This window comes from Grammomys surdaster, unplaced genomic scaffold, assembly GCF_004785775.1.
Source record: "Grammomys surdaster isolate TR1022 unplaced genomic scaffold, NIH_TR_1.0 125216, whole genome shotgun sequence".
In the NCBI taxonomy this organism is placed as follows: Eukaryota; Metazoa; Chordata; class Mammalia; order Rodentia; family Muridae; genus Grammomys; species Grammomys surdaster.
In genome coordinates, this window is record NW_021620106.1 from 694,173 (window position 1) to 712,000 (window position 17,828).

The 17,828-nt window shown below is 39.2% G+C and overlaps 1 protein-coding gene across 4 annotated transcripts in view; it reads right to left on the reverse strand.

Moving 5' to 3' along the window:
- Map4 (microtubule associated protein 4) overlaps window positions 1-17,828 on the reverse strand; it is a 146,575-nt gene that overhangs the window by 99,523 nt on the left and 29,224 nt on the right. For all 4 annotated transcript variants that reach the window (XM_028785366.1, XM_028785365.1, XM_028785364.1 and 1 more), the window contains exon 2: window positions 1,932-2,173. In XM_028785366.1, the coding sequence (XP_028641199.1) occupies window positions 1,932-2,154 (223 nt within the window). In that variant the 5' untranslated portion in view covers window positions 2,155-2,173. The remainder of the gene's footprint in view (window positions 1-1,931; window positions 2,174-17,828) is intronic.

Sequence of the window (17,828 nt, forward strand, 5' to 3'; positions counted from 1 at the left end):
AGGAGCAAATATTTATGTGACTATGACAAGATCTTATATTCTCAATTCTTCACCTGAGAGTGTATGCCTCCCCGTAAAGTATACACAAAGGCAGCAGGTTTTCCACTTTGGTTATAGAAAGTCACAAGTGTTATGTCACTTCCACATCAACACTAAAAAGACAGCTGAGGAATAGGGGACTGGGAAGGCATCTCAGGTGGAAAAATGCTTAACTTGCAAGTAAGGACCTGAAAAACACCCAGAACCAATGTGAAATGGCAGGGGAGGAAGGCAGGAATAGGCAAATTTCTAAAGCTTACCCATCTAACCTACTTGGTCAGTTTCTACTCAGTGAAAGACACTGTCTCAAAAAATAAAATAAAAAATAACAAGCCCTGGTACAGTGAGACACCTAAGTGAGGAAAGGCACTTGTAATCAAACTTAATGGCCTGAGTTCAACTTCCAGGATCCACAAGGTGAAAAGAAAAAAAAAATGGCCCCTGTAAATTGCCCTTTGCCTTCTAAAATGGCATACACAAAGGTGCTTGAGAAACAACACCCAACACTGTCTGCTAGCCTCCACATGCACAGTGAACACACCACTTACCTTAAAGGAAAAGAAACACAACCTGAATAGTACTATTCCATCCCCCTCCTCCTCAGTCACACGTAGCTCAGTCTTGGAACCTGACAAAGAAAGCTTCAAATCTGATCCTCTGTTTTCACCTCAAGTGCTAGGATTACAGGTGTGTTGCTACCAAACTAGTTACATGGGGTTCAAACCCAACACAGAGAGCTTCATATACTGTAAGCTTGGCTAATCCCTAGGCAGAAACTAAGCTCGGATAGAATTATTGATAAATGTAATCAAAGAATAAAAAAGAAAAGTATCAATCTTACATAACTACTCTAGAAGACAGACGTTAAGGAACATTTCCCCAGCTCATGCTCTGTCTGCTGATCTATTGTGCGGGGCTTTGTTTTATTTTGCTTCATTTTATTTTAGACACAGATCAACTTCTCCTCAAACTTCCAATATTTCTACCTCAGACTTCAATGGCAGTCAACTCATTTTTGAAGTCTGCATGATTTCAATTCTAAAACCAAACAAAAGACTACAGCATGCTGACTCACACTTAAAATGCTGCTCCAAAAGGAGTGAAGCTGAAGACGCTAATAAAATGGGGTAGACAATGATTTCCAGGGCAGCTTGAGTTGCAGTATAAGACTGTCTCACAATACCAAACCACCAACCATGTACATACAAATTACTAGAAAACGAAATCAATATCCCTTTTAAATATAGAAATAAAAATCCACAGCCAAAAATTAAATAAATAAACAAATAAATAACCCACAGCCAAGTATTAATACAGCTGCCCTTCCTTAAAGGATTTAAGTGTGTTTTACTCCAAACCTGGGATCACTCCAACATTCTGATTCCAACATGAGCTGGAATATAAGCACAAATTTAACGCATTTAATTTCACAAAGTTACGTGTTCAAATGAAAGAAACAGCAGAAATTTTAATAGAGGAAATTACGAAGCGGGTTAGGTAGTAGATGTACACTACAGAAGACACTAGGAGTAAGTCGTTACCAGCTTCATCAACACTGAATTACAGAAGATACCAGGAGTAAGTCGTCACCAGCTTCATCAACACTAATCTGAGCAATGTGCCCTTCTTCTTGATTTGATTCTATCTTTTTCTTTTTTGGTTTGTTTCAAGTCATGGTTTCTCTTTATAACCCTAAATGCCCTAGAACTCATTCTGTGAACCAGGCTGGCCACTGGACTCACAGAGATCCACCTGTCCTGTCTTCTGAGTGCTAAGACTATCCTTGGTTTCCGATAGACACTTCAGGTGACTAGTGTACATCAGAACCTCCGTGGTGACAAGTCATGACCCCAATCTGCACTCTGAATGCCCCTTTCAGCTTAAACACTTACCTTCAACCTGGCTAGTGTCTAAACATGGTTTCTTTTTGGACTCTGAGTTCCCACTTTTCTCATCACCATCCAGAAGAGGAATAAACTCGGTTTTCTCCACAGTTTCTCCCACAATGTCATCATAGGGCTCTGCCTCCAGCGCGGCCATGAAGTCTCGCTTTATCTCTCCCTCAGTTTCTGGAGGTGGCTCTGTCAATGCATCCACAAGACTGAGGTCTGCCATTCTGTACCACTGCGATTGCCTATTAGGGGAAAAGACAAGTCTCACATGAACACTGCAAATGAAATTACATTTCTAGAGCCTCTCATCAGTTGTTTTCACGAGAACCAAAATATAAAACTTTAGATCCAGCCAAGGCTTTTTAGATGGTGAGAAGATAAAAGCTCAGGACCAATCAATCACCCAAGGTGAGTCACTGCTGACTACACAATTCTCATCTCTCTCCATGGCAGAAAAGTCAAGGGTTATTTTGTTCTTTTTACTTATTTGAGACAGGATCTTGTTATATGTAGCCCAAGCTAGGCTGACTCACAATGAATCTTCTCCCTTAGCCTCCATAATACTTGGATTACAGGAATGTGTAATCAAACATAGCTTCTCTTTATTAATACAGAAAATAAAGCACAAATCAGGCTGTAATGGCACATGCCTTTAATTCCAGCATTCATGAGGCAGAGGGAGGCACCAGAATCTAAATTCAAGGCCAGCCTGATCTACAGATCATGAGTTCCAGGACTACGAAGAGAAACCCTGTCTTGAAATTAACTGCCCCTAACCCTAGCCACTGCCAAAATAATAAATAAATAAATAAACACATAAATACATACATACATTTATTTATTTCAGTTATAGCCAGCAACATTCATATCAGGTCTTATAGAAAACTATTTACTTTATGTGTATAAGTATTCTGTCTGTATGCATATTATGTGTACCACATGCATGCTTGCTGCCTGTGGTTGCCAGGAGATGTTAGATACCCTAGTTACAAATGTGAGTGCTGAGAACCTAACCTAATTGGGGTCCTCTGTAAGAAGTGACAGTGCTCTTAACTACTGAGCCATCTCTCCAACCCTTAAGCTGAATCTTTTGAAACTCTCATAATATCTTTTCTATTATTTTATTTTCACATTGGGTCACAAAATAGTTTTTAAAAGAATATAGAAGAACAGATTGTTTCTATTTTCTTTCTTTCTTTTCTTTCTTTTTTTTTTTTTTTTTTTTGATTTTTTGAGACAGGGTTTCTGTGTAGCCCTGGCTGTCCTCGAATTTACTCTGTAGACCAGGCTGGCCTCGAACTCAGAAATCCGCCTGCCTCTGCCTCCCAAGTGCTAAGATTAAAGGCATACGCCACCACTGCCCAGCAAGAACAGATTATTTCTATAAAAAAGACTGTATTATTATCAGGCAAGTAAAACCATCTTATCATAAGACTAAGTATAAAACCTTATCTTGGGCTGAGTCCGGCTTCATCATTCACTTGTAGATAGCTGAGTCAACAATGACCACACTCAGCACTGCTGTGCCAGAATGAAAAACTGTTTCAGCCACCAAGATGGCTCCAGAAATAATGCACTTGCACATAGCCTGACAACCTGAGTTTGAGCCCCAGATTTCCGTATGAAGGTGGAGAAAACCAACTTTTCATGAAGATGTCCTTTGACCTCTATATGTATGCCAAGCAAACATACAGCTACATACATATATCACATACTAATTAAAATTCTAAAACAAAATGATTTGATAATAAATAAATGTTTTGAATGGAAGTATCCTGTGTGTGGGTAAATAAAACCATTCCCAAAAGGCATATTATTATATTATTGAATGAAGATCCTAGAGCCAGAGTGGGCTTTCTCTAGGAGATATGGGCCAAGAAGGCCCTGTAGCTCCCATAACAATACAGGCTACTGTCACAAAAGTTTGAGTGCCCAGAGTACAAGCTGGTGAAACACTACTACTGAAGACCCCAAACCCTGGTGACAGGGCACAGGTTGGGTTCAGGGGTTGGAGGTGGAGGGGATCAAGTTGAAAGTTTCTTCCCTGCTGGCTGGATTTCACAATCCCCAAAAGGTACTATGGTGGCTGATGGGGAAGAACAGTTAACCAACAGTCTTATTCAGCTATGGACTCCCTATATGCTACACTACCAGGCAATGCAACAGACGCATTAACTATTATAAGATTTGTGGGCTATTCCATAAGAATACATGGTACTGTAAACGTCTAAGGTCTAAGGCAGATGAGCTCATAGGCTCTAGTGGGAAGCTAATGCTGTTGTTTTAATAAATAGACTTGTGCACCTGACAAATTGCCTAAATATATTTCCTAAAAATTTAGTCAGAGAAGTTTCTTTTTTCAAAGGGTAGCTATTACTGCAGAGACACATACAGGTCACACTGCTGGGAATAAGTGAGTGCTGCATGCTCGGCCCTAGAGCATCTATATCAACCCCACAAGGCTCAGGGAACATCAAAAAAGAAGGGATAGAAAGAATGAAAGAGCTGTAGAAGAGGGTAAAGTCTTGTGAAAGTGTTGTCTTCCAGGCATGACAAGGCTGTTATTCTGAGCCTCCGCCACCCCATCTGCTGTGGCTTCCTGCAGAAGACATGCACAAGATTAAACCTGTTAACTCTCATGAGGCCACACTACTTACTTCTACAAGATTTATACACAGTGAATGGCTTTGAGGGCAGAAGCTTTTGGTAACTGCCCATGCTAATGTAAAATTAACTCTCATGCAACCTCCTGTAAGTAACCCTATTCAAATTCATTGGGTCTTAAAGTTTTAAACTAAACAGAAACTATCAAGATCTTCCAACTTATTGTTAACTTCTTAGAAAATAGCAAACATTTTTATCACCATGGGAAAGGCTAGAGGTTTGTCTATATACACACAAAAAACACCATATATTTTTATATTTTGTAAAGAAAAACAACAAAAAAATTAATTTAGTTTTTATTTTATTGAAGGACCAGAGACATGGTCTCACATAGCTCAGGCTGGTCTGAAACACAGCAATCCTCTTGCCTCAACTTCCCAAAGGCTGGGTGGAATTCCAAGTATAAGCTGACTTATACCTGACTTAAATAGTATACCTGACTTAAATAGCTAATTTAGATAGACCTGCAAATAAAATCCTTCCCCCTACCCCTAGCCCTCCTTAAAAAAGGGTGGGGGGCTGCTTTAGGGCCTAGAGATGACATAACTACTAAGACCATAAGCTGTGCTCACATCATAAAGGACTGGGTTCTACAGCACCCATATAATGGTTTACAATCATCCACACCTCCAGTTCCAAGAGATCTCTATACAACCTCTTCTGACCGCTACAGACCAGGCACACACACATGGTACACATACATACATTTAAGCAAGTAAAACATTCATACATATAAAATAAATTTAAAAGGACTGTTTCTCTTTCCTATCTTCCTCTCCCCCTCCACCTCTCTTCTCCTCCTCTTCCTCCTCTCTTCTCTCTCTCTCTCCCTCTCTCTTTCTCCCTCTCTCTCTCCTCTCCCTCCCTCCCCGCCCCGTGTGTGTGTGTGTGTGTGTGTGTGTGTGTGTGTATACACTCTGTCCAGACCAGAGGAGATGGGGGGTGTCTTCCACTACTGTCTCTGTCTTAAAACAGACTCTAGCTAACAAATGCTAAGGTTACAGCCATGAAAAAAGCTTGGCTTTTTCTATAGGTGCTTAGGATCTGAACTAGGTCACTGTGCTTCAATAGCAAGATCTCTACCCATTGAACCATTCTCCCAGCCCTTAGCTTTGCTTTTTGTTTGTTGTTTTGAGACAGGATCTCTTCAAGTAGAACAGACTGGCCTCAAATCTGCTGTCTTCTCTCCTGCCTGTGCCTCTCAGCTATTGGGATAAGAGGTATGTGCCACCATGGCTTTCTTCCATCTATATATTCTCAACACTTAGCCTTTTAGAGGTATTATAGCATGATGGCACATCCATAATCCCAGTAAGTGGCAGCTAAAGCACAAAGGCTTTACATTCTATGACTACAGGGTTCCAGTACCACATCTGTGTGCACGTTCTACATCATAGTTTTGTTTAAATGTGGTGACATGTAAAGAATATCTAAACTATCCACATGCAGAAGGGCTCACAGCCAAATTTCAGAAGGGTAAAACAGGAAGACCAGATTCTAGACCAGCCTGGGCTACATACAGAAGTTGTATTTCAAACACACAAACACAAAATCACTAATTGTGGAAAATGATTTTATAAGGAAAATTATACTATTATGTTAGAAGTGAAAATAATGACTATAGAAAGCACACTATTTTGTAAATGAAAGAAATCGATTTTCTAGGTTTTTATTCTAAAATATGTACACATATTTTAGGTGCTCAACAGATCTGTCAAACTGTTCTGCAAGTGTATCTATAACAATAACATATACATTTTTTACCTTACACCTATAGAATGAAGTTATTTAACAATAAATTATGCCTCGATGTTGTTTTATGTTTTATGAACAAAAAGGTACTACACTGGACCAAGCCTGCCTTTAATCCCAGGGCTTGGGAGGTAGAGGGAGGTGGAGCTCTGTGAGTTCAAGGTCAGTCTGGTCAGCTCAGCATAGGAGCTCTGGGACATCTAAGGCTACAATGAGACTGTTGGGGGGGAAAAAAGGAAGATTCAACACAACACAGTCTTGTTTTCATATCAAGACCTCAAGAAGATAAAAGCCTTATTATTAAAAACCTTATTATAAACCCTGTCTCAAAAAAAAAAATTGTCAGCTAAGCTTCTTACTATATGCTGGCAATCCTAACTCATAGGAAGGTGAGACAGAGGACTGAGATGTCTTAAAACATCCAAATCAAAAATAAAGACAGGAAACAAAATTAAAGAAAAAATTTATCTTTGTGAATGAGGAAAAAATCTATCTTTAAAAGTTATTTCTCACTGGCCATTTATTGATCAATCTATATAGATAATAAAGTTAATTTAAAATAGATTTATGAGTAAAAGGCAGAATTGAAAAAACATGAGTCTGGCATATATAGTGGTTTAATTTGATGCTGAGCCTTGAGTAAATCACCTTTGGAGTCTCTCCTAGTTTTGTGGCCCATGTCTTTAATCCCAGGTAATCTCTGTGAGTTCTAGGCTAGCCTAATCTACAGAAGACTTCCAGGACTCGCCTTTGAATCCCAGCACTTGGGAGGCAGAGGCAGGCGGATTTCTGAGTTTGAGGCCAGCCTGGTCTACAGAGTGAGTTCCAGGACAGGCAGGGCTATACAGAGAAGGGAAGAGAGGGAGAGGGAGAAGGACAGAGGGAGAGAGGGAGAGAGAGAGAATATGAATCCTGGTCTAAATAGTGAGTCTCATGATAGCCAGGGCTATGCAGAGAAACCTTGTCTCAGGGGAAGGAAATACCAACCTATCAACCAACCATCCATTCATCTCAGAGGAAGAAAAAAAAACACACACACAAAACAAAAACTACCCAAACCAAAAACTGAAACAATACAAAACAAACAAAAATTAAAATTTATTCTTTCCTTGCCTTTCTTTCCTTGAGCCCCTCCTATGTACCCTCTCTCCAGCCCATCTCATGTTTCCCCAACACTTCCTTTTAAATTGATGGTCTCTTTTTCCTTATTATTGTTTATAATACATATATACATAAATAACCAAATTTAACCTGCTGACTCTGTTTAGTGATGTTTGTGTGTATGTGATTTCAGGGCTATTTGTATTGGATAATCATTAAGGGGAATGAGTCATGGATTCATATTCTCTCTCTCTCTCCCTCTCTCCCTCTCCCTCTCTCCCCTTCTCTGTATAGCCCTGGCTATCATGAGACTCACTATTTAGACCAGGCGGACCTCAAACTCAATGCTTCTTTGCCTTTGTCTCCCAAGTTGAGATTAAAGGTATGTATCGACATACATGGCAAAATAAAATTTAAAAAATTAATTACTCTCCGAATCAAAAGCTTTATAAAAAAGTATTCTCAGTTACATGGCTTACTATAAGGCAAAAGCTTTGATGAAGAAAGGAACTAAAAAATGAGCTCAGTGCACTCCTGAACCAATCTTCCTGGAGCTTAAGACACTCCACCCTGCTCTAGCTAACAACATCAACAGAGACTTGATACCTCACTGTCAGAAAACAAGCCCCCTATGGTCTAAGCAGGCAGTTAAGAACACATGTTGTCCAGTATAGCAATTTGGACCTTTGATCTTTCCTTTTGATCACATGTCTGGGGTGAAATCTGGTTACTAAGGTCTTAATAAAAACAGGTAAAGTAAGGGAACAGAAAACTCTGTGACATGATTCAAGAGAATCTTGGTCCTTTTACTCTTCTGTTTACTATTAATAGCTGTGTGCTCATAAATAATAAATAACAACACAGGATGAGATCATAAACACCTGCTGTGGTGGTTTACCTTAGATAACTCACAAAGTCTGAGATTACTGACTTAAAGTATTTTGGGGGGCAAGGTCTATATAGAATAAAAATATTTATATCTAATTACAATAAATAGTAGTCTGGGCCACTTTTGTTTTTGTTTTGTTTTGTTTTGAGACAGGGTCTCAGTGCATAGCTCTACTCGCCTGTAAACCAGGCTGGCCTTGAACTAACAAGAGACCCACTTGCCTCAGTGCAGAAATTACAAGTATGTCACTTTGCTTGGTTTCAGAAGTTCTCTCAAAACTGCACTCATTTGTCTGATGTGAAACTGCCACTCTAGTTTACAAATGGCCAGTGTCTCAAAATCAAAAACAAAAAAAAAAGAAAAAAAGGAAGGAAGGAAGGAAGGAAGGAAGACCATCTGTTCTTGATAGTCAGTAAAATTCTTTTGATAACACTAGGGGATTCCAATGCTACAACAGGAATGTAGATAGCTGGTGACCAATACTTTCTTTCTCCATTCCTCCCTCCGAACCCACTGCATGTTTCATGGCTGGTTTAAATGCACAGGATTCTGAAACTGACACTAAGCTGCTAGTGTCATTATGGAGAATGTGGTTACCAAAATGGATTCTTGTAATCTGACAAGCTGAATATATCCAGCATCATCATGCATTCATATTAAAAAATCAAATCTTTTTTTTTTCAGCTTGCCTGGCAAACTTTTGGCTATTAAACTATAAGTTTATTTCCCAGATTTATTTTCAACTTATTTGTTTCAGAGACTTATTACATATCAAGTTGAATCTTAATTCTGTTTTGACCATGTGGTTTTTTAATTTATTTAACCAAAACAGCTTGTCTTCCATAAATAAGGTATTTCATTCTAAGTAAAATCAATCACTAAGCAAGGCTCTCACAAGAGAAAGAATCAGCTACCACCTTTTTTCACTGGCTTTAACATTCCTTAGTCATATCTAAATTTCTCCTGCTTTGTTGGCAGAGACTTACAAATGGCAATAGACAACTTAGAGGGATCCTATCTTAAGCAATATCCCTTCGAAGAATGTTAACCTTCCATCCCTAGGTATCTCTCCCTATACAACACAAGGACAACAGCTGTACTATTATGAACTGATGAAATTTCCAGGGTTGGCAGAGTTCTATTCACAGCCATTTGTTCTGAACATCACGGGATTATCAATAAAGAAAAAACCCATGATTACTGGAATAGCTGAGGCTGCCTGTTAAACCAGCTAAACTCCTACATCAAACAACTTACTGATAGAGAGTAAAAGATATTCCATTTTACTTCTAGCTAGCTTCTAAAACAAGTAGTAGCTCTTTTTCCCACTATTTTAGACAGCCTTTCCCTTAAATATAAAAACAATGCAAACATATGAACACAGCACATTAAGACACATTAAATACCTTCGCAATACCAAGTTCAAAACCAAACTTACTTACAGGAACTAGGCAGGTGACTTAGGTTCAGTTATGACTGAATATAAATGGGTCTACAAACAAGCACCAGGCTGCCACATACATTTAAATCTTTTTCTCCAGCAAGAATAATCTACACTAGATATCTCCTGCTGTTAGCCATGTGATACACAGAGCAAGTTTGCTGAAGACTGGCTGTGTGGGCTGAAACCAGAGATGAGAATGACACAGCAGCTACATTTCTGTTGTGATCAACCTTTGCAGGCATTATTTAATTTTATCTCAGTTGTAAAAAAATCAATCTTATAATTCTGGACAATTATCACTCAAGGTTTTGAAAAGAAAGCATATTGTTAAAACAACCTTTCTATTTATTATGCTTTATCTTTCCTTCCTTCCTTTTTCCCTTCCTTCCTTTCTCTAACAAAAAAAAAGTTAATAAATAACATTCAGATACCTATACTTATCCTAGCCAAAAGTTCTTTCTAACTAAAACTATCTACAGAAGAGGACTGAAAAGACAGTAAGAACACCTGTTCTTGCAAAGAATCTGGGTTCAATTCCCAGCCCCCACATGACAGCTCACAAACATCTTTAATTCCAGTTTCAGAGAATCCAACACTCTTTTTTCAGACCTTTGAGAGCATGGCAAGCAACTGGCACACATATATACTTCATAAAATAAATCTTCTAAACATGAGCTTTTGAAAATAACTAAGTGCTGGGAGATGGCTCAGTGGTTAAAAGCATTGGCTGCTCTGACTCGGGTCATGAACTCAATTCCCAGCATCCATACAGTGGCTCATAACCATCTATTGTGGTATATGATTCCTTCCTCTGGTTGCATGAAGACACAGCATCCATATACATACACACACACACACACACACCTTAAATAATAAAAATCTTAAGTGAATAAAAATAAATAAATAAATAAATAAATAAATAAATAAAAAAAACATCTGAAAAAAACTTTTTAAGAACACTTGAGTTAGCTGGGCAGTGGTGGCGCACACTGCTGGATCTCTGTGAGTTCAAGGCCAGCCTGGTCTACAGGGTTAAGTTTCTACGCAGAGAAACTGTCTCCAAACAAAAAACAACCCCCCCCCCCAAAAAAAAAGCTAGTTTAAACGACCTTTCCTCACTTTTAAAAGTAATCACTTTTTTAAAAGTAATCACTCACTTTCCTTACTTTTTAAAAGGTAATAAAAATGAGAACCAGGGAAAATAACTCACTTATAAAAGAGGCTGGTGCTAAGGAAGCTAAGAGAAGCAAGAATACCAGAAACACAAGCAAAAAGACAAAAGAAACAAAATCTGGTGGCCTAACAGTGTCTGCTGTGTCTCATAAACACACCAGCATCACTATACATATTAAAGCCTTTCAAAGCATGTCAACTTATACCTTCTTTCCTTTGCTATTACCGTACCTACTTTTTGTTTTTATTTTACTAATTACACTTATTTGTATGTGAGGATGCATGAGTACCAAGGCACATAAGGAGGTCAAGAAGACAATTTGCCTTTGCTCCCAAAACCCACGCTTTTAATCCCAGCTCCAGGAAGGCAGAGCCAACAGAATCTCCGACTTTAAGACTAGTCTAGCCGGGCAGTGGTGGCGCACACCTTTAATCCCAGCACTTGGGAGGCAGAGGCAGGCGGATTTCTGAGTTCGAGGCCAGCCTGGTCTACAGAGTGAGTTCCAGGACAGCCAGAACTACACAGAGAAAAAAAAACGAGAGAGAGAGAGAGAGAGAGAGAGAGAGAGAGAGAGAGAGAGAGAGAGAGAGACACACTCACTGAGACTAGTCTACACAGTGAACTCTGTCTACAAGTGGAGATGGATAAGAAAAAAACTCCTGATGTTCTCTAACCTCCACATACACAAGTATGTATACCCCCGCACACAGAAACAATACAAACACAATAATAACAATTTTCTGACACAGGGTCACATATAACAGGCTAATCTTGAATTTTATGTAGCTGAAGTAGGCCAAGACTATAGCTGTGTGCCACCAGACCCAGTTTGTGGCTAGGAATCTAACCCATGGAGGACATCCCCAGCCCTGAGCTGGGCACTTGTATAAAGCTCAGCTTATAGTCTCAGAAACAAGTCTAACATAACATGGGTGGTGCCAGCCTCTAGTAGAGGCACCTTTGGCTGTGGAACATCATGGAAGATGGTATTTAATATAGGAGAAACTAAAAAAAATCACACTGGGATAGGAGGCAAGAGTCAGACTGAGACCAGTAACTACCAAACAGGCTATCCCTCCCTCTTAATGGTCTCACCATCTTCCACTGAAGACCAAGCTTCCAAGACATGAGCCTTTGGGGCAAAGAGCAACACATATACAATATATTAAAAACGTGACAATGCAGAGCAGCAGAGGAAGAAATAGCACCATCAAAAACAAAGTAAATTCCTGGCAGGCCTAAAAGCAAAAAGTAAAGCTTCTATGGGATAAGATGGAAAGTATCTTCATGATATTGGGACTATGGATAAAGTTTTGGGAATTTTGGGGGGGTTTTGTTTGTTTTTGTTTTGTGGTTTGATTTGGTTTGGTTTCGTTTTGAGGATGAGGCAGCTTTTAGAGACAGGGTTTCTCTGTGTAGCCTTGGCTGTCCTGGAACTCACTATGTAGACCAGGCTAGAGCTTCAAGCTCAGAGATCCCCCTGTTTCTTTCTAACTCCTAAGTGCTGGGATTAAAGGCTTGCAATAAAAATATTTAAAAAAACAACAAAACTTCAGTTAACAAATACCTACCAAGTAACAAGCAATCTGAGTATGGTTTTTGTTGTTATTTACCACATCAGCACACATGTAGGATACACACACACACACACACACACACACACACACACAGCCCTGACAAACTAATGCAGTATCCTAGGAAGCTCAGCACCCAAGAAACAATACCATAAAAGAAATTAAATAACTGGGTGGCGGTGACACACCTGTTTAATACCCAAACTCAGGAAACAAGCAGATGTATCTATGAATCTCTGATTTCAGAAGACTGCCTGATCTACAGAGTAAGTTCCAGGACAGCAATGAGCTCTACACAGAAAATTCCTGTCTCATAAACAAATAACATAATAAACAAATGAATAAGGAAATAAAAAAGATATTAAATGAAATTATTGGACAATGACCTATATCTGAAATGAACCTTTCAACAATTTAAAAAGCTGAAGGACACTAGGCATCGAAGACAGACAATATATTGGAAGGAAAGCAATGAAAGCAGGGAGCAGCTGAACATGGTAGTGTTGCTGATTCCAGCATTCAGGAAGCTGAGAAAGACAGACAGGAGCTGAGGCCAGGCTAGCCTCCATAACAAGATCCTGTCTCCAAAAATGGGGTGGGGGTGTGAGGACAGGGGATGGGTGGAGAACCCAGTTTATTACACTACACACAACAGCACTGAACTATAGCATTATTTTGTGCTAAATAAATAAAAAATACATTTAATACTTTACCAACACATGGGGGCTCCATGAGAAAGAATACTCATGGAGAAGAATTTTGTACTGGTATACAATAGAGAGAAGAAGAAAGAAAAAAAATGGAGTTGATCCTACAGTAGCTGAAATGAACTAAAAGACTTTCGCTGACTCTCCAACTTTAATCTTAAGTGGGCAGAAGGCAAAGAGAACTTTGCCTTCTCATTGGAATGTGTTCCTCTATTGGTCTGAAAGTCTGAGTGCTGACCTTTAAAAGACAGTGTAAGGTCTGTCCTCCCTTTAGCTAGTGGGCAGATAGACTGAATGAGCATGGACAGTCAGAAGCTCTTAGGAGGCTCAGTATTCCACTGTACTTACATGCACTAGGATATTTTGTGCAATAGATGAATTTTTACTCATTCAAAATTAAGCAAAACATAAGGAGATAAAAGATAATATTAAGGCTCAAAGGAAGCCACTAATGAAAATAAGACAGGGCATGGCAAGATGTCATATACCTTAATCCTAGCACTCTAGAAGAAGACAGGAGCATCAGAAGTTCGAGGCTGCCCTGGACTGCTTTACACACACACACACACACACACACACACACACACACACACACACACATATATATATACACACACACGGACATATATGTGTATATATGTACATATAAGCATAAAAGACACAATCCTTTTTTTCTTCTAGTATTCAAAATAGTATTTCTGACTTCCCTTGAACTGTAAGTTGCAACCATGTAACAGAGTTCTTATATTTCGTTCTCAAACAGCCTCTCCATAAATGACCCAGACTCCCACACCCTTTTCTTAGCCTCCTTCCTAGTACTCTTTACTATCAACTCACTAAATGCAAAGGATCCAGTGGAGGACACTGTGGTGTGAGACAGAAAGAACTAAAATTCCTCAATCACGAAAAGGCCACAGGCCAAATACTCCGCTATGATATAAACAGGAAATAAACTTTTAAAGCTTGCCATATTGGTGTACACACCTAAAATAACATCACTAAGGAGGCTGAGGCAAGAGGATATAAACTTTAGCAAGACCTTTCCAAGAGAGAAAGAAAGGAAAGAAGGAGAGGAAAGGAGACAGAAACAAAGGAAGGAAATGATCCCTTCATACTTAGAGTCCATGGAACTGCTGGATACACTTCAAAGGCCACAGTCACTACCCTAATGAATATGGCTATCTTAAATCTCAAGATCATCATTTTGTCAACAGAAAAGTTATAAAGAGCACTCTGAAATGTATGCTACTTAGGCTTAGGATATAATTCAGCTGTAGAGCACAACCTGCCATCTTGAAGACCCTAGGTTCACTTCTTGTATACCACTAGCTGACAAGAGAACCAAATCTCGACTTTCTTTTCAAAGACCTTTTCACAGTTAAATACCTAATGCTACTTTTCCTCTGGGTATGCTACTACACACACTGGGCAAGCAACTCTGAGCTACTGAGCTACAATCCCCAGCCTGATTTTGTTTGTTTGTTTGTTTGTTTGTTTGTCTGTTTTTATTTTGAGACTCCATCTCACTAAGCTATCCAGGTTGGATTCCATTTAACTCTGTATCCCAGACAGCCCTTGAACTTCTAATCCCCCTGTCTCAGCCTCCAGACTAGCTAGGATTACAGACCTGAGTTTCTGAGTTTGGCCAAATGCCACCATTCTATCCCAACATTAGTTACAAAGACACAAAAAGGTAGTATCTTAGACTTCATCTTCTGTTTTATTTTTGGCTTTGTTTTTCGAAACAGGATTTCAAGGATCTCACTATAGAGCTCTGGCTGCCCTAGAATTCACTATGTAGACCAGGCTAGCCTCAAATTCAGAGATCTATTTACCTCTGCATCCATACCCAGCAACAATAAGTTTTTTAAAAAGTTTACCTTAGCTGGGCCTTGTCAGGTCCAAAGAAAACTCCAGTTCCCCAAACTCAAAAACACAGTAGAAATATCCAGAAATGAGCTCAAGCAGTACTATAGCAGGATTTCTGGCAATTAGATAAAAGCCAGCATCCCTCAGAACTTCTCAAACTGGTTCCAATCTACCAAAAGGAGTAATTTCCCTTACCTCAGCTTGAAGTGACATGTGGTATCTGTGGTTTGTATCAAAGCCCATGTTGGCCTCCAGGTTTCCTCAAGCACCTGTTACACATTTCAAAATCAATGCTAGCATCCTAGCCCTTCTCTCCTCCCATAACTAAACTCCATCCAGCTACTCATTATCCTTATAATCCTGCTATTCTCTCTCCCTGCCCTCTCCTCCAATAATTATATTTTCTCTATTCCCTGCTATTCTACGCTCTCTTGAAGATAGACACACTCAGTCTGACAACAGTGTTCAAGTCTCTCTGCTCTGGACTCTGGCCATTCTTTCTCTTGTATTTACAATAAAAAAAGTCCCCTTAGCCATGCTATGGAGTGTTTGCCATACAAGCCTGACAACCTAAACTAAATCCCTGGAACCAATGTTTAAAAAAAAAAAATCTTATGTGCTAGATGATGGAGCCATGACTTTAATCCCAGCCCTGGGGAGGTGGAAGCAAATGGTTCTGAATTCCAGGTCGTAGCAGGTAGGCACTGACTTGTCAAGCCTAACAATCCAAGTTTTAATACTGAGACTCACAAAGCTGGATATGCTGTCCTACACCTGTAGTCCTAGTAATCCTATAGTTGACATGAGAGAGAATGTTGAAAAGTAGAGAAGAGCACAGCAGAAACAACTAAGAGACCCTGCCTCAACCAAGTAGAAAAAAGAACTCGTGAAAGTTGTCCTGCAATTACCATATGTGCACTTTGGAAGCCACACAACTCTCACACTCACACACAGTTTAAAAAGCAACACAAAAAAATCATTCTTGAAATATAGTCGAAATTATTTTAAAAAAAAAGAGAAAAACTTTTTTGTACCAAAAGACTAATAGATTACATAAAATGGTACTCAATTGCCCTTCTTACTTTTTTAAGTATTTTCGACACATTAGACTATGGTAGTATGTCATGAGAAGATGGTGGTGTGGTCACTTATCAAACAGTACCGCAATCATTATGCTCACAAAGTCAAAGCTGTAACTTCTAACCATGTACTTCTTTCCACAGCGGGAGGGGCAAGCTTCTAACAATACAACAGTCCCTCTTATACACAGTTTTACTTCGCACTGTGAGTCAGTCTGAAAATATTATATTGAGAATTCAAGAAACAAGTCGTTTCTGAATGGCACAATAGTATCGTGTCTTCCTCTACTCTGCAGGGACGTAATTCATCCTTGTGTCCAAGCTCCCATTCCCTCTGTCAGTCACTTAGAAATACCCTCTACTTTCTTGGTATCACAACGTTTGAGTTTAAGTAAAATTAATATTACTTAATAAGGCACTAATGGCAATTTTATTAAAGTATATTGTTGTAACTATTATACTTTATAATATTCTTGGTTGTGTTTTGTTGAGCCTAATTTATAAATAAACTTTTATCACAGCTATGTATGTAGAAAAAAGCAATACCAAGTGTTGAAAACCAGTATTGATTTGTATTAGGTATGTACACACATCTTTTATCTTGTGTGTAAGATTTTTTGAGGTAAGGCCCCACTCTATGGCCCAGGCTAACCTGATTAATTAGGTACTGCAGACTGGCCAAGAATTCATGGTGATCTTCCTGTCTCAGCCTCTACAGTGCTAGGATTGCAGGCATAAGCCACAACACCTACTGTACACATGACTTTTTAAAATAAAAAAATAATATATTGGTTCCAAAATTATCTTCTATCATTACACTTAATCATAACACTATATAAATCTAAAGATCAACCCGCTCATATATATACTTCTAAATGCTTATGGACTGTTTACAAAGAAACCACAGTTTCAGTTCACAAAGAAACAGGACCAGAATTGGTGGTTATTTATCCAAATTGCTCACCAAAATTGTAGCCATTACTGCATAAATATAAATCCTGCTTGTCTAGTATTATATATGATTAGGGTTTTCCCTGCTGTTCTCAGAAGCTGAAATTACTTATAAATGGGCATGCCCATAAGGAGACGTCAACCTCATACTACATATTCCACTCAAATACAAAGGGTTCTGTAAAGGATTTGTCAATCTGTACACGACTAAATTTAGGACTGGGTAAAGGGGACCAAACAAAGGAAAGGGAAGAAGAGGAACAGGAAGGAGCAGAAATGGGAGAGGGGAGAAGAGAACAAGAGGAAGTGAAAGCAATCTATGTGTGTCAGGTAATCTTCAACTTATTTTCAGGTCAGTTACTTGGTAACAAAGTCTTTATATGTAGTCCAAACTGACCTCACACTTGGAATTCTCTTGCCTCAATTTAAAAATTAGAGGTTCAAAACATGAATATGGATCTCGCTTTAACAATAATATATTCAGCTGGGCAATGGTGGCGCACGCCTTTAATCCCAGCACTCGGGAGGCAGAGGCAGGTGGATTTCTGAGTTCCAGGCCAGCCTGGTCTACAGAGTGAGTTCCAGGACAGCCAGGGCTACACAGAGAAACCCTGTCTCGAAAAAAAACAAAAAACGAGAGAGAGAGAGAGAGAGAGAGAGAGAGAGAGAGAGAGAGAGAGAGAGAGAGAGAGA